General features: G+C 41.8%; 2 protein-coding genes across 3 annotated transcripts in view; one reads left to right on the forward strand and one right to left on the reverse strand.

Annotated features, from left to right (window-relative positions):
• The window catches only part of tspan14 (tetraspanin 14), a 33,665-nt gene extending 28,464 nt beyond the window's left edge, over positions 1-5,201 (reverse strand). For both annotated transcript variants that reach the window (XR_014602031.1, XM_084075518.1), the window contains exon 1: positions 5,145-5,201. The gene's annotated coding sequence lies outside the window, so the exon portion shown is untranslated. The remainder of the gene's footprint in view (positions 1-5,144) is intronic.
• Positions 5,202-8,272: 3,071 nt separating this feature from the next.
• Positions 8,273-17,233, forward strand: LOC311058706 (voltage-gated potassium channel regulatory subunit KCNG3-like; the record flags this gene model as incomplete). Its single annotated transcript, XM_084076170.1, has 5 exons — positions 8,273-8,559; positions 12,358-12,588; positions 14,129-14,281; positions 14,963-15,278; positions 16,904-17,233. The coding sequence occupies 5 exons, from the start codon at positions 8,273-8,275 to the stop codon at positions 17,231-17,233; spliced, it is 1,317 nt and encodes a 438-aa protein (XP_083932296.1).
• Positions 17,234-23,457: the final 6,224 nt, after the last annotated feature.

Raw genomic sequence — 23,457 nt, forward strand, 5'->3', positions numbered from 1 at the left:
TACTTTGGTTAAAATAAGTGTTAAATAGCTCTATATTGTGATAGTACTCATTGCTATAGAGTGTTTGTTCAGTAAAAGGAGTCTCCTTGTCTCTCCAGCTCTTTATTAAACAGAAAATGCATTTTGATGCTCTCTCCTGTACTATATTGTGTTTTCTAAAGATCTGGAGAGACCCCTGTGACTGAACAAACACTCTGTAGCAATGATTACTATCACAATATTGCACTTTAACCTTTTTAACAAAAATAAATAAAATTACCAAAAAATAGCACTTACCCTACCTTTAATCACAATCATTTTAATGACAATGAATAAACTCAAATGTCCTGATGGTAAAACCCTAGTCTGAAGCCTCATTTAGTCTCTGTGTTGTTGTTGTTACCTTGAAGATCAGCTCCCTGTCGTGAGACAGACAGGCATATAAATGAAGACAGGAGGAAGTCAGTGAACCCAGACTAGACTAGATAACATTTGGTTTGAAAAGAGGAAACTGTCTAGTGTTGCCAAGTCTGCTTATTATAAAACACTTTGGGCGTGTTTTCCTGTAAAGTAGTCGCTCGCCAATATCGGTAGTTTGCGGGTTGCGTTTTTTTTGTTTTTGGCTTGTTTTTAAAGTGCAGGGGATGCTTCCATTTTTTGTTTATTTGTTTAACCCATTAAGACTTGGAACGCATCTATGTCATTTTTAGATTTGAGCTAAAAAATGCATTATTGTACACTTTGGCTATTCAAAAATAGCCGATCTAAAAGCTCATAGCGCTATGAGCTTGTATATCTGCTATTTTTTAGAAAATCATGAAAATGTGTGCAAAAAATGAATATGTATTGTTTTAAAGGGAACATTTTTTAACTCAAATCTTTGCTTCTGGGGGTCCCTGGAACAAAATATTTTGAGGTGGGGGTCCGTGGCTAAATCCATATAATTTTGGGGGTCCTTGACATGAAAAAGTTTGAAAACCACTGATACAGAAACATACGTTTTTCAGAAAACTGATTTAGAAGACATTTTGCAGAATCGGAACCGGCCTCAATGGGTTAAAAAATGTTTAAAAAATATTCCACATATCTACATTCTCCTGGTGGCGCTATAACAGGCCCATGTGAAAGATTTGGGGCAGAGGTTCTGCTCTGGCATCCAGAGAGAGTGTGTGTGTATGTGTGTGTGTGTGTGTGTGTGTGTGTGTGTGTGTGTGTGTGTGTGTGTGTGTGTGTGTGTGTGTGTGTGTGTGTGTGTGTGTGTGTGTGTGTGTGTGTGCACAGTTTCGCTGCGATCTCCAACGGTGCCGGCGGAGATCGCATCGCGACACGTTGTGAGCTTGTAGATCTGCTATTTTCAAAAAGCCAATGTGTATAGGTTTAAAGCAGGGGTCTTCAACAGGGGGTCCGGGACCCCTAGGGGGTCCTCAGAGTTACTACAGAGGGTCCGCCAAATCTTTGTGTGATAGGATTATTTTTTTTTACCTTAACCACTTGAACCCTAGCATCCCTTTTCTGAGGAGAACTTTAGCCAAAAATAGCAGATCTACAAGTTGTGAGCTTGTAGATCGGCTATTTTTGGCAAAGAGGTAGGCTATAGGTGTAGAGGGAAAAAAGAAAAGTAAAGGTAAACAATTAAGTTGAATCTAAAACACAATTGCATACAATATATAGAGAGGGTCTCTGCTTCATCTCTCTCTCTCAGCTAGGGGGTCCTTGGCCTGAAAACGTTGAAGACCCCTGAGTTTAAAGTGTGCATGTGGCTTATAACAGACTGGTTCTTTGGTTTACAGTACCTATGATCCTAGATTACTATTTCTATGCATTTGATGAAGTATATATTGCCTCGTGTGTTTACCTTGCTTACTGTAAATCACTCTGGATTAAGAGAGTCTGCTCAATGCCTCGATTGTAAAATTGTAATAGTCGCTTCTTTTATTATCTTATTTTCATAGGCCTGGTTGCTTGTTTGTTTCCCTGGCAACAGTGGAAGTGTCCTGACACGCCCTCAGGTTGTGTCACATTCTCCAGGTATGACACACGTTGTGTTATTCACATTATTACTGGCAGAACAAAGTACTCAATCGATCCCAGCACTTGAGTCAATGTATACTCACTAAATGTTACTCAACTACAAGTCATCTCTTCATTAACCTGTTCAAACCAGGAACGCATCTGTCCTTTTAGATGTCTTTGGGCTATTCAGAAATAGCAGATCTACAAGCTCATAGCGCGGCACTGCTTGTAGATCTGCTATACATATAAAAACAAATTGAGATGGGGGTCTGTGGCCAAATACATTCTAAAAATGTTTCCTAAATCCTAACAGTACATTGCTATATCAGTGGTGGTCCAACTTTTTCCATGTCAAGGACCACCCAAAATGATATATAATTTGGGCACGGACCCCCCCCCCCCCCCATCTCAAAATATGTTGTTCCAGGGACCCCCAGAAGCATTGAGATTTGAGTTAAAAATGTTTCGCTTTAAACATATTTATATATTCAAAGATTTGCACAAATCTTCCAAGATTAAAAAAAAAAAAAACAGATCTACAAGCTCATAGGTACACAGTATCTCTAGCCACAAGTTTCCTCGGGCGTTGTGGGCGTCACTTCCTGTCGAAGTGATGCCAACAACAACTCGTGGATGGTCATAAAAAGAAACTGATCTTTCAGATTTTTCATATTCCATCCTCACTGGCTAAGATCGGCTTCTAAAGCAGGGGTCCTCAACGTTTTCAGGCCAAGGACCCCCTACCTGAGAGAGAGATGAAGCAGGGACCCCCTCTATATTGTATAAAATTGTGTCTCATCTTTTTTTGTTTTACTTGGTCTGCTCTTTTTTTCCCTCTACACCAAACCCCTTTGCCAAAAATAGCCGATCTACAAGCTCACAACGCCTCACAGCGCGAGGCGTTGTGAGCTTGTAGATCTGCTATTTTTGGCTAAAGTTCTCCTCAGAAAAAGGGATGCTAGGGTTCAAGCGGTTAATGTTAAAGAATATCATATCACACAAAGATTTGGCGGACCCCCTGTAGTAACTCTGAGGACCCCCTGTTGAAAACCCCTGTTTTAAAGTTTGCAGGAGTGCTCCGTTCTGAACAAAATGCCTCAAATCACGAACACAGAGTGAGATTTCCGTGAATAGTTTTTTAAAAATAATATATTGCTCATCACGCAAATCGATACACATTATCTCTATAGTCAAGTGATCAAGAGGGATCCGGCAGATTTTTCACGTTCCATCCTGATTGGCGAATTCCGAATAATGCTGGCCCACAATAACCTAACCTGACCTGGCGTAGACCTGTGCTCCGAGGAGCACTTTTTCTAGCTTGAGGTCATTCTTAAATCTTGCAAGAGAATTTAGGGATATCAGGGCTGCAGGGAGGGCATTCCACAGAGTAGTGGCTGCGTGATAAAACGCATTTTCCCCTTAAGCACCTGAAACTGGGCTAGACTGATAGTTGGAAAAATAACTCATATTACCACCTAAATGACATTGTTAATTCATAGCACCTTGCATTTATGTCATATTATTACGGCACTTATAAATATGTACATTTCCCCCTAAGATACAGTATGAAAACTTGAGAGGATATTAGTTTCCATGATTAGGACAGACTGAAAATAATTGAATACTTGATGTTTAACCACTTTAAAACCACAGCATCCCTATTTCTGGAGGGGAACATTAGCCCAAAATGGCATATTTTACAAGCTTCTAGATCTGCTATTTTGATTGAAACAGAACATGCCAAGTACACTGTGCAACAGGTACATTTTAAGCATAGAAGGAGTAAGTGGTAAGAGATGTCATATTGATAAATAATAAATACTATTCTGCGGTGGCAGGCTGTCCTGGCACCCACTTTAACAAACCCTGTGCCAAGTGAAACCTTATATTATGTCCCCCGACCCCAGGGGTCCTTAGGGGGGGGTCCCCCGGCTAAATTATTGATGGTTAGGAACCAAGTGGACGCTTATGGGTCTGTGTAACTCTGAGAGTGTACACATGGAACCAAATGGACCCATAAGGGTCCATTTGGTTCCATTGTGTACACTCTCAGAGTTAAATGAACACTTGTATTCTACAGTGTAGGTTAGCTTTAGGCTCCCAGGGATAAAATCGGATCAAACTAGTGTTCCTTGAAATAAAAAATCCTTTAAAAAAAGGTTGTGACTCCAGCATAATTATTACGTGATGATATGAATCATGTTTCATAAATAAACACATTTATAGTTATACTCCGTCATACTAGGACGGTGTTTTGTTTGCAACTTGCAGTGGTGTAAAGTAACTAAGACTTAAAGTATATTTACTCAAATACAGGACTACAATTTTCAGTACTTTCACTTCAACCAAACTACATCTCAGAGGCAAATGTTGTACTTTTATTTGTATTTTTACTACACTATAATTATTTGAAAACTTTAGTTACTAGTTACTTCGTAGTTTTGGATTATTATATTATTACCAAAAAACATACTTTAACCATTTCAGCCCTATTTAAACTTTGGCTATTTGAAAATAGCAGGTCTACAAGTTCACAATGCGTCGCATCGTGCGCTTGTAGGTGGAAGTATTTTCAAAAGATTTGAATACATTTTACACATATATGATACCTTGTGAAATGAGTACTTTTAGTACATTTTGAATTCTGGACTCTTAACTTGTAACAGAGTATTTCTACATTGCAGTATTGATACTTTTACTTGTAACAGAGTCTTTCTACATTGCAGTATTGATACTTTTACTCAAAGTAAAAATAAGTACTTTTTCCACCACTGGTCGTACGGTGAAGCCTATAACTCCAGGGTTCAGGTAACAGACAGTAAAGTGAATTCTCTCAACATGAACTAAACGTCCTTTAAATCCTCTAAACCGTCACTTTAACCCCTTTAAATAAACACGTTTAAACACAAAGTGTTCGTTTGATCACTAAGCACAACTTTAAAGTCGTTTAAACTTATAGATGCTAATGCTAACATGCTAACAGACGCTTTAACTACTATTATAGTTATAAACATGAGACACAGTGATGTATAAGTTATTATAAGTTAATATAAGTTGTTATGAGTTATTATGAGTTGTTATCCGTGTGGTTCCGGGTTGTTCTGGGTGTTTTAGATGAACATTAACGATAATAAAGCATAAAAACAGACCTTTGTTGTTCTTTAAACGTCCCAGTGAATCCAAGAGATGCGACCGGATCCCATAGCCTGGAGGGAGGCGCTGAGGGGTTGCCAGAGTCTCGGAGAGAAACAAGCAACGAGGTCTATGGAAACCAGCCCAAAAGACATATAAAAGCCACATGAGTTAAATAAAAATAAAATAAGACATTAAAACCACATGAGCATTACTGTATTACATTGGATATTTTAACATAGCAGATCCACAAGCTCACAACGTGTCGCGATACGACACGTTGTGAGCTTGTAGATCTGCTATTTTCAAAAAAATATTGGGGGAAAAAAGACATAAATATCTGAAACATTTTAACAACACAAATCTTCTATGGGGGGTTCCTGGCATGAAATATTTCCACATGGGGGTCCGTGGACAATTACATAATAATATGGGGGTCCTTGACATGAAAATGTTTGGGAACCACTGGTAAACTACACTTTATAAACAAGACCATATAAACAACTACACTTTATAAACAAGACCAAATAAACAACTACACTTTATAAACAAGACCAAATAAACAACTACACTTTATAAACAAGACCAAATAAACAACTACACTTTATAAACAAGACCAAATAAACAACTACACTTTATAAACAAGACCAAATAAACAACTACACTTTATAAACAAGACCAAATAAACAACTACACTTTAGAAACAAGACCATATAAACAACTATACTTTAGAAACAAGACCATATAAACAAGCCAAAAACAAAAACAAGCCACAACTACCAATATTTACAAGTGACTTTACAGGATAACAAGCCCAAAGTCGCTTGTAAATTGTAATTGGCGGGCATGGCAACACAAATCCCATAACCTGCAGGGATGGCGGCGGCTGATTGGTTGGTTAGACGGAAAGGAGGTTACCGCGACAACGGACTAGCCAATGAACAGCACGCACCAAAACAATGTGTTCTCTGGCGCCATCTGCTGGGGAGAGTCAACTCACTTCACATTAAAGTTGTAGTGAAATGAAAAATATGTTTTTCACACTTTTAGAGCATATCCGTGGTCATCATATGGGCATACCTAACAATAGATGACAAAATAATGACAACGCAGCTTTCATGAATATGAATGAATCTTGATTATTGGTAAAGTAACTAAGTACATTTACTCAACTACTGGACTTCAATGCTTTTACTTATACTCCACTACATCTCAAAGGCAAATATTATGCTTTTGTACTCCACTACAATGATTTTAAAACTTTAGTTACTAGTTACTTTGTAGATTTGGATTATGTTATTACATATTACAACACATACATTAACCACTTCAGCCCTATCTAAACTTTGGCGATTTGAAATCTACAAGCTCACCTATTTTCATTGTTATGTATTAATACCATTAAGACATAACAACAGCGTCATATTATTAATACATAACAACATGTCGTATTATAATTAATATTATTAAGTACAATATAGGCTATTTTAGCATTGTGATAATCTGTTGTTGTGGCTGTTGGCCAGCAGTAGGCAGTTTAGTTCCACTTTGAGAATTGAATGTAACATTAATCTGATTCTATCATGATTATAGAATCAATCATTCAACAATACAGAGATGATCAATTAACATGAATTGTTGGTCGATTATGGTGATGATGATAAATGTATTTGAGAAATGCGTTAATCTAGGTTATATTAGCCTCGGATCAGGACTATCAGAGATGTATTGATCGATGTTGACATTTGCATATCTATCATAGATACTAAAGCACAAGTCAGACTCGATAAGATACAGAGGTGGAAAAAAAGTACTCACATTTTTTTACTCAAGGAAAAGTATCAATACTGCAGTGTAGAAATACTATATAGGTAAAAGTGGGGAATTCAACATTTACTTGAGTAAAAGTAAAAACGTATTGGTATCAAAATGTGCTTATAGTACCAAAAGCAAAAGTACTAAAATGTTGGAAAATAGCAGATCTACAAGCTCACAACGCGTCGCGATGCGACGCGTTGTGAGCTTGTAGATCGGCTATTTTTAAATAGCCTAGGTATAAAATAGGGCTAAAGTGGTTAATGTATGTTTTATAATATGATAATTTATATCTGCAAAGTAACTAGTAACTAAAGTTTTCAAGTAATTGTAGTGGAGTAAAAGTACAATATTTGCCTCTGAGATGTAGCTGAGAGTAGAAGTAAAAGTACTGAAAATTGGAAATACTCCAGTAAAGTAAAAGTACCTCAACATTTTTTACTTACAAGTACTGTACTTGAGCAAATGTACCTAGTTACTTCACACCGCTGATAAAATAACACCTATGAGAGTCACAGGTTGTGTGAATGCATGTATAATAGAACCAAGTGTTTGTTAACATTGTAAAACATGGGACATTATAAAGGTCTATTATACAATCTGAGGTACAGAGATTAGTTTTTTTTACAGAGGTCATAAGGTCAAGTTCTGTGAGGGTCAGTTAATTATTAGGTTTAGAATTTTAGATTAACAGCCCAAGCACAACGTGCAAGTGCACACACACACACACACACACACACACGCACGCACACACACAGGCACGCACACACACACACGCACACACACAGGCACGCACACACACACACACACACACACACACACACACACACACACACACACACACACACACACACACACACACACACACACACACACACGCCTCCAGCAGGTGATGACGTAGTATAGTAGCCTAAGAGGAAAAAAAAGGAAAAAAGATTAACTGGACCTGTTTGGAAATGATGAGAGAAGAGAAGACAGCAGCGAGGAGGAGAGACCAGACAGACAGACAGACAGACAGACAGACAGACAGACAGACAGACAGACAGACAGACAGGCAGGCAGGCAGACAGACAGACAGAGAGACACACAAACAGACAAACAGAGAGCCAGAGCGCCAGACAGACAGACAGGCAGACAGACAGACAGACAGACAGACAGAGAGACACACAAACAGACAAACAGAGAGCCAGAGCGCCAGACAGACAGACAGACAGACAGACAGACAGACAGACAGACAGACAGACAGACAGACAGACAGACAGACAGCGTGATGATAAAGAAGTGTCTGTGGTGTTAAAGTCAGACAGACAGACAGAGCAGAAACACCAACATGCTGAACTTTGGGACATCTCGGTGCGGGGCCGGGGGTCCCGGGTCCAGTGGGGGGCCAGGGGGGTCGGGGGGGTCGGGGGGGTCAGCGGTGTGCGTGCTGAACGTGGGCGGCCGGCGGTACTCTCTCTCCCGGGAGGTGATGAGGGACTTCCCGCTGAGCAGGCTGAGCCGCCTGGTGCGCTGCGCCACGGAGAGCCAGGTTCTGGACCTCTGTGACGACTACGACCGCGAGATGAACGAGTTCTTCTTCGACCGGCACGCAGAGGCGTTCCGCTTCATCATGATGTGAGTACACTGGATACATAGAGGTGGGAAAAGCACTCACACTTTTTTACTTAAAAGGTAGGGTAAGTGATTTACTTTGGTTGAAATAAGTGTTAAATAGCTCTATATTCTGATAGTACTCATTGCTATAGAGTGTTTGTTCAGTAAAAGGAGTCTCCCATGTCTCTCCAGCTCTTAATTAAACAGAAAATGCATTTTTAGTGCTCTCTCCTGATTGGCTTAAAGGTAGGGTAAGTGATATTTTTTGGTTAAAACAAAAAGTATTTTGTTAAAAGGTTAAAGCTCTATATTCTGATAGTAATCATTGCTATAGAGTGTTTGGTTCAGTAACAGGAGTCTCCATGTCTCTCCAGCTCTTTAATAAACAGAAAACACATTTTCCGGTAGGTGTCAAAATCTCAGCCAATCAGGAGAAAGTACCCATTTATCAGCTTAATTTTTATAGTGTTCCAGTTCCAATTTTGTCTGCTCATTTCTTAGTGTCATCACTTCCAATTTCACTTGTTTAATCTATATCCTGATTGAGTTCTCTATCCTGATTGGACAAAATTGGAAATGAAACTGAAACTGAAACGAAAATGCATTTTCTGTTTTATAAAGAGCTGGAGAGACAGGGAGAAATCTGTTACTGAACAAACACTCTATAGCAATGAGTACTATCACAATATAGAGCTATTTAACACTTATTTTAACCAAAGAAAATCACTTACCCTACCTTTAAATGTTGTCACCTATACCTGAAAATGTACTATATTCTGTTTACTAGAGCTGGAGAGACAGCTGTGACCACACAAACGCTCTGTAGCAATGATTACTATCAGAATATAGTACTTTAACCTTTTTAACAAAAAACAAAGAATTACCCAACATTATGCAGAATGTCCCATTTCACAAGTTTTCAAATGTATGAAACTTTAAAAATATTTTGAAAATAGCAGATGTACAAGCTCACAATGCGTTGCTATGCGACGCATTGTGAGCTTGTAGATTGACTATTTTGAAATGGCCGAAATGTATTTAGGGCTGAAGTGGTTAATGTATGTTTTGTAATAATAATCAAAATCTACAAACTAACTAGTAACAAAAGTTTTCAAATAGTTGTAGTGGAGTAAAAATATAACATTTGACTCTGAGGTGTAATGTAAAATTGTACTTAAGTACAGTACTTGACTAAATGCACTTAGTTACTTTACACCACTGCTCGATACTGTAATCTTTTATAGGGTTAGGATGCATGTTTCATCATGATGTGAGTAGATACTGTAAGCTTTTATAGGGTTAGGATGCATGCATGTTTACTTAAGTACTTCGTCCACCACTAGAGTCCGGTGTTGTTACAAGAGCTTTACGATAAATGCATTTAATGATGTTAGATTAATTAGAATAGGTTTTTGTTTTGAATTGAAGTTTTGAATGGAAAGCAGCATCAGAATTCAGCAACGTTGAAAGAGAGAAATGTGTGTAAATAAAAACACCTGCACAAATCAGCGTTGTTACACATGCATGGCGTCAGTTTTTGTTGTGCGTGACATCAGACCAGAGCTTTGTCAGCCTATATAAGCTATTGCACACATCTAGAGAGATCGAGAGGAATGTTGTGGGAAACTTGGAGGATAGGGCAGTGTCACTGATAAAGAGACGTTGACAGAGGGACACACGGAGACAGAGAAGAGACAGACGTGGACAGAGTGAGACACAAAGGAAGACAAAGAGAGAGACACAGAGATAGAGATGCTGTGCTGGTCGGTGCCTCTGAAAAGAGGACCACAGACAGACTACTTCCATGGTTGTGCTGCTGGGCCAGTGGAGGACAAGGTGTATTCCTTTGGAGGGTTCTATAACAGGCTGACCTACAGCATGGATCAGATTGATGTTCACGTCTTCAACACAGTGACTTTGTGCTGGATGACATTGCCCCCAGTGACAACTGGAAGAGAAGAATGTTCCCTTGATGTTCCCTCCATGCGCTACGGACACACAGCTGTACTGATAGAAGATATCATCTACATCTGGGGAGGGATGGTGAATTGTGAGATAAAGGTTGATGACAACTGGATTTTCATCACGGGAGACAGTGACAGCGTTCTTTATGCATTTGATGTCGACGCCCACAGATGGTTCAAGCCCAAGATTGCTGGAACTGCTCCAGAGGCGAGGTCCGGCCATTCAGCCTGTGTCTTGGAGAAGGTCATGTTTATCCATGGAGGAAGGAACCAGCTGACTGGATACTATAATGACATTTACAAGTTGGACACCACCACAATGCTCTGGGCTTTAATTAACACTACAGGCACTCCATCACCTGTTACATCATATCACTCTGCCACCATCATCGGGACAAAGATGTTTGTGTTTGGGGGATATGGGCACCAGGACAACAACATCAGAGTGTTTGACACAGAGACCAACTATTGGCTGAACACACCTTCTGCACAGCTTCCAGAACAAAGTCAGAGACATGCAGCCTTTGTCTACAATGGAGAACTTTACATACATGGTGGCACTGGCAGGTACGTTAACAATCTGAAGAAAGTCTTCAATGATCTGTGGAAATTAAATCCCAAGACCTTCTCCTGGAGGAAGGTTGAGCCCAAGGGGAAAGGCCTGGATCGGTCGGGTACAATGTGCTGTTGCATGGTGGGAGATTGTATCATCCTCTTTGAAACACGACTCATCTTTCATATCTTACACTTAAGTCCTAGTCTGAAGACGTTATGTAAGCTAGCAGTTCTTCAGAACGGTCTGGAGCAGTCAGGACTCCCACACAACATCAGGCCAGATGTAATGATTCGCGAACCACGTGTCTTGTCCGAGACACTGCGCATACATTGATTATAGTTGCATTCCTTTTTTTTTAAATTCCTGTTTCTTTTTGTATTGGGTTGCAATGGCTCTTTCTCAATAGACACATCGTCCAGTGTTGCGACGCATTGTTAGCGTGTAGATCCGCACTGAAAACATCCACAGTGGACAAGCTGAGATGGTGACATCATCGAGTATTTGTTCAGCAACATAAGGGGTCAGTGGCGTGCACAGACATTTTGAGGGGAAGGTGCTCAAGTAAATTTAACTTTTTTTTGTTTACTTGGTCTGCTCTTTTTTCCCTCTACAACTATACCTCTTTGCCAAAAATAGCAGATCTACACGCTCACAACGCATCGGCTATTTTTGAAGCTTGAAGCTACTATTTTTAAAGTTCTCCTCAGAAAAGGGATGCTAGGTTTCGAGTGGTTATGGTAAAAAGAAAAATCATATCACATAAAGATTTGGCGGACCCCCTGTAGTAACTCTGAGGACCCCCTAGGGGTCCCGGACCCCCTGTTGAAGACCCCTGCTGTAAACCTTTTTTCAAAAGGGCACTTCTGGTCAAGAGGGCAAAGGGCAGGTGCTCTAGCACCACCTAGCGTCTATCTGTGCACGTCCCTGTAAGGGGTCTCTCTCCTCGTCTCTCCACATGTTTAGTAAACAGACGAATGGGTTCTCTCTACTGATTGGATGAAATTGGTGACTCACCTGAGAACATATTGTCTTATCGGCTTAATATCAGCTTAAATGTGTGTTCCCGATCCCCCCCTTTTTCTCTCTCCTGATTGGATCAAATCGGTATCCCGACCTGAAAATCTATTTTCTGTTTACTAAAGAGCTGGAGGAGGTTGGGAAGAGCCCCGTTACTGAACAAACACTATATACTGCAGCAACTATTACTATCCCAACATTGACCTATATTTAACACTTATTTTAACAAGAAAATAAATCAAATAACATTTAACTGTTGCGACCCTTTAATTGTACCCACAGCTACGTGAAGTACGGCAAGCTGCGGTTCCTCCCTCACATGTGTGAGCTGTCCTTCTACAACGAGATGGTGTACTGGGGTCTGGACACCTCCCACCTGGAGCTCTGCTGCCAGCGCAGGCTGGATGACCGCATGACCGACTCCTTCACCCACTTCTCTGAGGAGGAGGAGGAGGATGAGGGGGAGAGGGAGGGGGAGGAGAAGGCGGAGGTCTGCGCCGCGGGCGCCCAGAGGTGGGTACATAGGGCAGGGTCTCGCAAACAGTGGGTCGGGACCCATTTGTGGGTCGTGGTCGCAGACAGAAATGTGTTTCCTACATTTTGTTTAAAAATTTTGCAAAAGTGAAAAACGTTTTGTTTTTGTTTCTCAAAATAAAAAAGTTTAATTGGAGGGGAAAAATACTTTTAATAAGTAGGGGAAATAGTCGATCTACAAGCTCACAACACGTCGCGATGCGACGTGTTGTGAGCTTGCAGATCGGCTATTTTCACTAGTTTTGGTCCGAGGGAGACACATTTCTCTTTTGGGTCTCAAGCTAAAATGTGTGGGAACCACTGGGATAGCGCAGCGGTTCTCAAACGTTTCGTGCCATGGACCCCCAAATTGTTATTATATATACATTTTTCAAAAATGTTCAAAAATAGCGGATGTACGGAGCACAGGAGACACTGTGTGTGGTTGTGTGTGTGTGTGTGTGTGTGTGTGTGTGTGTGTGTGTGTGTGGTTGTGTGGTTGTGTGTGTAGGCTGTGAGCTTGTACGTCAGCTATTTTTGAATAGCCAATGTATTAAACTAGAAGTTCGGGCCGCTACGCGGCCCGAACGTCTAGCGCGACGCGTCGTCCACTTGGCAGTGCCCCATGACAGGCACCTCACAGTGTGAGAGAGAGTTTTGTGCTCCCCTAAATCCACGGCAGGCTTTGAAAATACCCACTTCACAAAGAGGTGACGTGCATCACCTCTGCAAGGACCCAAACCCACTTTGTGATTACTCACACCTGGCATGGCAGACCTGTGAGCAGTGTGCAGTGGTGTACAATGTTAAAAGAGAGACCAAATGGCAGGAGATGAAGTGAGCAGTTTATTGGTGTAAAAGGTGTATAAGAATGAAATGGTGTGAAAGACAGTGGCGACGTCGTCAGGCCCACAGGTTGTCATGGCAGAGCCTGCAGAAGAAGTGGTGGTCATTTTGGCGGCGTGGGTTGTGTTGAGGATGGAAGCCGTCGAACTGGTGCGATCTGACGGCATCCTAGAATTTATAGGTAGGATGTGATGTCATGCTGTCGTGAGATTACGTCACACTGGCGTTGTGTCCATATTCGGGACGACCGTCTCATCGTCATCGTCGTCTTGGTAACAGGTTGGTTTGTTGTGATGATGTAGTGTAAAGTTTCAGACAGACAGTAAGAGTGATGCAACGTACATACAACCGACATACTGACAACCGACATGGCGCAGGATTCAAATTGTAAGGTAGATATGGATAAAGGGTTCAAATGGTTGTGATGCTGGCCCAATTTCTTTTCAATATGGCTGCTGTGTATACAGCCAATTGAATTGAATTGTAATTTCTACCTCTACCTGTGGCCGTGTCAGTAGACAGATGATGCAATTCCTACCTCTGCCTGTAGGGGTGTCAGCAGACAGATGATGTAATTCCTACCTCTACCTGTAGGGGTGTCAGCAGACAGATGATGTAATTCCTACCTCTACCTGTAGGGGTGTCAGCAGACAGATGATGTAATTCCTACCTCTACCTGTAGGGGTGTCAGTAGACAGAGGACGTGGCTGGAGAGGACGAGGAGGACGTTTGAAGAACCGACGTCTTCACTGGCTGCTCAGATCCTGGCCTCCATCTCCGTGGTGTTTGTCATTGTCTCCATGGCCCTGCTGTGTACCAGCACCCTGCCCGACTATACGGAGCACAGGTGACACTGTGTGTGTGTGTGTGTGTGTGTGTGTGTGTGTGTGTGTGTGTGTGTGTGTGTGTGTGTGTGTGTGTGTGTGTGTGTGTGTGTGTGTGTGTGTGTGTGTGTGTGTAACAAACCCTCCCAGAACTTGACCCAAACCTCGGTAAAAAACTCATCTCTGTACCTCAGATTTTGTAATAGGCCTACCTAATCACATCCCATGTTTTAGAAGTAACAAACACTTTAAATAGTTTCTCTATTATACATGCATTAACATATGTGCATTATGTGCTGAGGTAGATTAACACGATGGTGTAGAGACTATAGGGGAGGGAAAAGTGTGGATCTAGTATAGAGCCCTGGGGTAAGGATATTGGATTGAAGTGGTTAACCAACATTTTTCAGACTTTTTCAAAATTGTTCAAAGATTTTCATCAAAAGTTTTTAATTTATTTCATAGTATTGTTTTACTAAAAACATATGTGGAAATAGATGGAAACAATCCCAAATTAAGCAACTATAGGATAAGTTTTAGTTTAGTTTTTTTCCACGGCAAATTGATCTTTTGGTTGTCGAGCTGAAAAAAAATAATATTGGTCTAACACTATCTCTCTGCCTGTCCATGTGTCCGTCTCGCTCTCTCTCTCTCTCTCTCTCTCTCTCGCTCTCTCTCTCTCTGTGTCCGCCCCCCCCCCCCAGGGCAGTGGAGGCGGTGTGCATCGGCTGGTTCACGGCCGAGTGCTTAGTGCGCTTCGCCGTGTCGAGGGACAAGTGCGAGTTCGTGCGGCGGCCGCTCAACATCATCGACCTGCTGGCCATCACGCCGTACTACATCTCGGTGGCCATGACCATGCTGACGGGCGAGAACTCGCAGCTGCAGCGCGCCGGGGTCACGCTGCGCGTGCTGCGCATGATGCGCATCTTCTGGGTCATCAAGCTGGCTCGCCACTTCCTGGGCCTGCAGACGCTGGGCCTGACGCTGAGGCGCTGCTACAGGGAGATGGTCATGTTACTGGTGAGTCTTTATGACGCTGAGGCGCTGCTACAGGGAGATGGTCATGTTACTGGTGAGTCTTCATGACGCTGAGACGCTGCTACAGGGAGATGGTCATGTTGCTGGTGAGTCTTTATGACGCTGAGACGCTGCTACAGGGAGATGGTCATGTTACTGGTGAGTCTTTATGACACTGAGGAGCTGCTACAGGGAGATGGTCATGTTACTGGTGAGTCTTCATGACGCTGAGACGCTGCTACAGGGAGATGGTCATGTTGCTGGTGAGTCTTTATGACGCTGAGACGCTGCTACAGGGAGATGGTCATGTTACTGGTGAGTCTTCATGACACTGAGGAGCTGCTACAGGGAGATGGTCATGTTACTGGTGAGTCTTCATGACGCTGAGACGCTGCTACAGGGAGATGGTCATGTTACTGGTGAGTCTTCATGACACTGAGGAGCTGCTACAGGGAGATGGTCATGTTACTGGTGAGTCTTTATGACGCTGAGACGCTGCTACAGGGAGATGCGGGGGCGGCAGTGGCTCAGCGGTAGAGTGGCCAGGTAGAGTGAACTGGAAACCGCAAGGTTCCCAGTTCGATCCCGGGCTCCCCTAGAGTTAGTGTCGAAGTGTCCTTGAGCAAGACGTTGAACCCCTAATTGCTCCCGATGAGCAGGTTGGTGCCTTGCATGGTTTCCTCCTCCATCGGTGTGTGAATGGGTGAATGTAATGCACAATCTATGGAAAACGCTTTGGATAAAAGCGCTACATAAATGCACCATTTACTATTTACATTTACTCTGCCCTACAAAGCCAAAGTGCAGTAACTAAGTTTTTGGACACGCCGACTTATTTGTGTATCCCAAAGGTCGATATAGCCTTCGTGATTTTGGGGGATAAACAATTACCTCAAGAACAGTAATATAATTAGTGTAATATCACTTATAAGACGATATCTCATTTGGCTGACCAGTTGAAACACTTTTAAACCCATTTGTCAGTTGTTTGTTTTCCCGTAGTTCCTGCAGTACGCAAGTACACTTTTACGGAATTCTTACTGTACTTGAGTATTTCCAATTTTCAATACTTTTACTTCTACTCCACTACCTCTCAGAGGCACATAGTTGTCACCTTGATAAACTAATGGCCTAAGTCATTTTTTGAGGATGAGTTTTTATTTTTTTCTGAACAACTTAAAAAACATGACATAAGCCATTAGTTTAGCAAGGTGACGATTGTACTTTTTACTCCACTACAATTATTTGAAAACTTTAGTTACTAGTTACTTTGTACATTTGGATTATTATTACAAAACATATTTTAACCACTTCAGCCCTATATAGAGTTCGGCCATTTGAAAATAGCCAATCTACAAGCTCACAATGTGTCGCATCCGCGACGCATTGTGAGCTTGTAGGTAGGCTATTTTCGCTGTGTGGGACGCCATCGTGTAACTGTGTGAATCCAGCTTTAGGCTAACATGCCGCTAAAATGCTAACACCAGTATTTCAGTGGAGTTTCATGAACTGACAACGCTAGCATGGAGCTAACGTGCAAACAACAGTCTGTCAGTGGAGATTATGAACTGACAACGCTATAGCATGGACGCTAAAGTGCTAACAGCCATCATGTCTCCCCATTCCAGGTGTTCATCTGCGTGGCCATGGCCATCTTCAGCGCCCTCGCCCAGCTCCTGGAGCACGGCCTGGACATGGAGAACGGCAACCAAGACTACGCCAGCATCCCCGCCGCCTGCTGGTGGGTGATCATCTCCATGACGACGGTGGGCTACGGGGACATGTACCCCATCACGGTGGCCGGGCGGATCCTGGGCGGCCTGTGTGTGGTGAGCGGCATCGTCCTGCTGGCGCTGCCCATCACCTTCATCTACCACAGCTTCGTGCAGTGCTACCACGAGCTCAAGTTCCGCTCCGCCCGCTGCTCGCGCAGCCTGTCTGCCGAGTTTATGAACTGAGTCAACCGACAATGCTAAATGCCTGTGTTATGCAGTGTTGATTTTGTCGACTAAAACTATGACGAAAAATGTTCGTCGACTACCTTTTTTCACTGACGAAAACTAGATAAAAACTAAAATAAAAAACTAAGCTATGATGACTAAAATTATGACTAAATATATTGACAATTTCGTCAACAAATAAAAGCTAGAGTAAAATGTTAGTGAGGGACTAGTGGAGAAGAGAGTAGAACTTAAAGACAAGTCATTTTATGTTTGGTTGCGCTCGGGTGTCGCGCTCTGAAAAAAGCAGATCTACAAGCTCACAACGATCGGCTATTTTCAGCATGCATCCTAGTGTAAAATCAGCCATTACGACACCATCAAGGCACCACCAGAATACATGTTAGTCGACTAAATCAACTGTAGATTTAGTCGACAATAATCTTATGATATATAGTCGACTAAAACTAGACTAACAGTAAAACATTTCAGATGGCTAAAATATGACTAAAACTAAATGGAATTCCCACACTGCAAATATCAGTCTACCTACAAGCTCAGGACTACTGCAACGTCCTCTATGCTGGATTCGCTGATGGGACTCTCAAACGTCTGCAGCTGATCCAAAATACTATTGCCAGACTTGTGACAGACACCAAGCTAAGAGAGGCACATCTCACCACCCGGTCCTTGTCTCTCTGCATTGTCTCCCAGTGAAGCGTAGCATGACATTTAAGATTATTTTGTTTCTGTTCAGAGCTGTGACGGTCTTGCTGCTGCCTATTTTGTGGAACTTTTAAGACCCATCTCCAGCACCAGGTCACTCAGATCTGACAGCCAGTTTTATTTGAAGACTCCACGGTCTAACGCAGTAAGGACGGGCGACCCTGATTTTGGTGTTGGCACCGAAGCTGTGGAATAAACTCCCTTAGAGGATCAAAGCTGCCCCCCACCCTATAGGGACTTTTAAAAACATCCTTAAGACCCACATTTTTCACTGTGTAGAGGACTCCTACGTTCACTTGTTGTTTTGTGGGTTGTGTGTGTGTTTAGTTTCTACTCCCTCCTGGTGTGACTGAGTTCTTGTTGTCCTAGGTATAGTCTTCTTTGTCTTGTCCAATGTTTTTCTCTTTCCGTTCTCTATCTTCTCCCTTCCTCCAGCGCCACGGGATATGCTGCTCGCATAGCCTTTCAGCCGTTTCTATGAACTGACGGCGCTAGCGTGTCACTGACGGTCTGTCCATGTTTTTATCGTTATCAGATTATGAACCGATAACGCTAACTTCTAAGTTATGCTCCGTCGCACAACCTTTATGCTCCGTGGCCGACCTAAAAGGTCACAACGTGTTGGTGAGACATTTTGGGTGTTACAGTGTCGCAGACTACATGATTACTGCTGATGATTCGATGTGGAAGTAGTTAGCCTTATAGCCTACAACAGAGGTGTTGTAAAAGTGTGAATTTTGGTGGCTGAATGTTAGCTAGTGCCCCTTTAACGTTCCCTCCTACACCAATGAAGTTCTGCTCTCTTTGTCTAACGAGTCACAACATTAATGATAACCAACTGATATCTAATACAACAATAACAAACTGACAAGGCTAATACGATGATAACGTTAACTTACAGCCGTTGGGAGATCTCTATGTTAAGATGCAAACAAACATACTGGAGTTTTCTGTCTGTCAGCCCAGGAAGGAAAGTGTTAGATAGACAGATGGACCGATTTACTGTCCTTAGAGCCCCGCCAGTAGCAGGGATAAAGAAAGTATAGGTTGACGATGGTTGAACTTGATAGTAATGTAAAGCAGGGGTCTTCAACAGGGGGTCCGGGACCCCTAGGGGGTCCTCAGAGTTGCTACAGCGGGTCCGCCAAATCTCTGTGTGATAGGATCATTGTTTTTTACATTAACCACTTGAACCCTAGCATCCCTATTCTAAGGACAACTTTAGCCGAAAATAGCCGATCTACAAGCCCACAACGCCTGAGCTTGTAGATCGGCTATTTTCGGCAAAGAGGGGGAAAAAGAGCAGAGTGAAAGTTTACTAAGTATTGACGGTTTAAGTGGTTAAATATCTGAAAATACATCTATGAAAAGCTTTAATCTGCAACACAATTGTATGTAATATATAGTGGGGGTCCCTGCTTCATCTCTCTCTTAGTTAGGGGGTCCTTGACCTGAAAAGGTTGAGGACCCCTGATGTAAAGTGTATGCTTTATTTTTTCCCCTTAGGATAGGGACTGATGAGGAGCGCTTGGTTTAGTTACAGTATGTAAAGTGTATGTGCTTTGTATGTGGTGGGTTAAAAACATGTAAAAACAGCAGTGTGGTCCTTTAAAGCTGAGCTTTTGTCAGAATCAGTGACAAGATGACAAGTGCAACATGATGTCTGGATGCTGTCCAACGTTGTCATGACAACAGCATCCAGAACACAGCCAACCAGGGCAGATGATGACGGTGGTTAACTATGGCTAACTTTAGTTATCTATGGCTAACTACGGTTAACTTTACTTATCTCTGGTTAACTAACTATGGTTAACTTGACTTATCTCTGGTTAACTGTTTATCTCTGGTTAACTGGGGTTAACTACTGTATGGTTAACTGTTTATCTCTGGTTAACTGTGTTAATCTCTGGCTAGATGTGTTTAACTTTGGTTTCCTCTCATTAGCTCTGATGAGGTCTGCGATTGGCTGGGAAAGCTACTGCTGCTACTACTACTACTATTACTACTATTAATCATGCGATTACTAGTAAAAAAATAAAAATAAAAACTAAGCTCTGTTGACTAAAACTAAGACTACATATACTGACAATTTCATCAACAAATAAAAACTAGACAAAAATGTTTTAGGTCCAGTAGAACTAAAAGACGAGTCATTTTATGTTTGGTTGCTCTCGGGTGTTGTGCTCTGAAAATAGCAGATCTACAAGCTCACAACGTTGTGAGCTTGTAGATCGGCTATTTTCAGCATGCGACCAAGTGTAAAATCAGCCATTACGAGACGACGCCATCAAGGCACCGCCAAAATACATTTTAGTCGACTAAATCAACTGTAGATTTAGTTGACTAAAATCTTATGATATTGAGTCGACCAAAACTAGAATAACAGTAAAACATTTCAGATGACTAAAACATGACTAAAAATAAATGGAATTTGATTCAAAAGACTATGACTAAAACTGAATGAAAATCAATCAGAATCAATCATTTGCTGTCAAAATCAACACTAACTTCTACTAATAATGGTAATAATGATATTAAATATAATAATAGACTAATAGACTACTATACAGAGATAACGTATAGGCGTGCAGATGGATGTACAGATGAGTCTTATTTTATCGGATGCACATCCTGTTACTGTACATTATTATCGTTGTTGGATCTTCATCCCAACAGGCAAAATGCAATGAGTCAGATGATACTACCAACTGTAAAAGATCCACACACACACACACGCGCACACGCGCGCACGCACGCACGTAGAGCACTAGTGTAGAGGACGTAGCTTCCTTGTGTAGGTGGAAGCTAAAGCTGGCGCTATGAGTGGATTTATCCCCTTAAGACCCGTATATACTTTGGTGTACCATGAATGATTCTGAACATGCTGTACTAATGTGTAGATAAAAAAATGATCCCTTCAATATTTCTGCCTGCTGTATTTCTCAACTCTGTCTCTGTTTGTCATCATGTTATGATGGAGAGTTGAGCAGAGAGGTGGAGAGAGGAGGTCCACTAATGGCACATTAAACCACACTGTTAATTGGTCAGTTAACGAGGCACAAGGCCCATGAAATTGTATTCAATAAAATAGATTTTGCTTTAGTCCTGCTTTTTAACCCATTCAATCTGGGGACGCATAGCTGTGTCATTTTTAGATTTCTTTGGCAATTCAAAAAATAGCAGATCTATTTTTTTTTAATCGTGAAAATTTGAATATGTAGTTTTTTCAAAGCCAACATTTGTAAAATATGTTGTTCCAGGGACCTCCAGAAGCAAAGATCCCCCCCCGCGAACATTGCAGAATGTTCGCCCCCCCATGTTCAACGTTCTTTATAGTTACGGTGGACCTGATTCGGATGCTATCAATGCATTGAATGGGACATTATCACGTTTAATCAGACCATTGAATGGGCGAGTAGGCGATGAGTACTAGGCGATATACGGACCTACCCGCGATTTGTCAGACCATTCATTGGGCGTAATCAGGAGCTACTGACCTACTTGGAGGCGGAGCAGTCCCCACAACAAGATTTACGATTCTGTGCCTATCGGTACATAACTCCAACAGCGCTGAGTAGGCTCAGGCGAACGTCGCACCGTTCAGGACGGCAACTCGGTCGCTTTAGCTCAATCGGTGGTACTTCACGGGGCTCCAGTTCGCCTGAGACTGCGCGCCTCCGTCATGGTCCCAAACCAAAACCAAAACCGAAACTGAACTATTTAAGTCATCTCCGTTGGTAGGTCAGTATGTCTTGATAACACCCAATGAATGGTCTTGTGTACAGGTACATGAGAGTAAAAATACTTTTTGTTCGGCTCTTTGGACATTGCAACAGCATTTGCATCACCCATCCTGCTACTTATTATTGACGGTCATACCTGCCAACCTCAGACCGTCAGAAAAAAGGAGATTTTCTTTCTGGGGGGAATTGCATTCAATTACAATGTATCACTTAGACTTAGATGCATGGAGTGTATGTGTACACTGTATGTGGGACTGGAGTTTATCCAGACATAATATACATAAAGCGACAGTAAAAGAGTAACTCTCAGGGGAGGGAGGGAGGGGGAGAGAGAGAGAGAGAGAGACCACTAACTCACACCTTTGAACAAAAAAAAATCTGCCATGGTGATTTGCATATCAAAAACTTAAGGAAGTAGCAAATGAACATGAATGGCCGTGGCTGCATTTCAGTGAGGGAAGGTCTTGTATGGGCCTTTGACACATGGGTTGCTTGCCACACAAAAAGGGTGAAATCTGTCAAAACAGGAGGGGAAAAAAGGAGAAATGGAGGAAAAGGAGTAGACACATGAGATAAAGTGACTACACACCTAACTGTAAACAGTATGTTTTATTTATTTTTCTATCCCAACGGGTTCCCAGATTGGGGTTCATGTAGTTAAAGCTGATTCATACTTCATCATAACATGAAGGAGTATAACTGAAGGAGATACAGTATGTGTTCACACAGTCCTTCATCATAGGATGAAGGAGAATAACTGAAATATACAGTGTGTTCACACAGTCCCATCTGGTGGTTATTTTAGTCTGCATTAGAATGTAACGCCTGTCTGTCAAAACATCATTCTATAAATAAACTCACTTGTTAAACCGAATGTAATGACTGCTGTGTGTGTGCGTGTGTGTGCGTGCGTGCGTGCGTGCGTGCGTGCGTGCGAGCGAGCGAGCGAGCGTGCGTGCGTGCGTGCGTGCGTGTGTGTGTGCGCGAGCGCATGCAACATGAACATAAATATTTTGGAGAATTGAACTTGCTTGCAAGTTATAATCGTAGGGCTGTCCTCGGGACTAATATCGATAGGAATTTGTTGACAATTAACAGAGTTGATTTAATCAACACACGTGTAAACTAGTGATTGCTGCATAAAATTACTCACATTTTAGTAAAAAAGAAATGTAAAAGTATCAATACTGCAATGTAGAAATACTCTGTTACAAGTAAAAGTCTAGAATTCAAAATGGACTTGAGTAAAAGTCCAAAAGTATTGGTATCAACATGTACTTAAAGTACCAAAGGTAGAAAGCACTCATTATGCAGAATGTCCCGTTTCCCATGTTTTCAAATGAATAAAATGTATACAAATATTTAGAAAATAGTAGTAAATGTACTTAAGTTACTTTCCACCACTCTGTAGATACCAGCCTTTACAGGTTGTTGAGGCTGAGAAGTAACAAGCTGGCATATCGGCTATTTTTGATACAATGGAAGAAACTTAACGTTAAGTCTGTCTGGGTTTTTATGAATATTGAAGCAATGAAAAGTATATTAACAAGAGCTTGTGACTAAATCATATCTAAATTGGATCCATTGGAACACAAGGTTCTTTTTTTCATTTTCCTAAAAAGCTATGGTTTTGTACACACAAGATTTCAACCCGACAGAGACTACATCAACCTGGGCGTCCTTGAAAGGAAAAAGTTGAATATGTATGTATGTTACCTCTCTACTCTCACCCGCACATATCATCCTGTTGCCATGACTACACAAGTGCACACA

The sequence above is a fragment of the Gymnoscopelus microlampas genome (genome assembly GCF_963454915.1).
Source record: "Gymnoscopelus microlampas genome assembly, chromosome: 13".
NCBI classification, from domain to species: domain Eukaryota; kingdom Metazoa; phylum Chordata; class Actinopteri; order Myctophiformes; family Myctophidae; genus Gymnoscopelus; species Gymnoscopelus microlampas.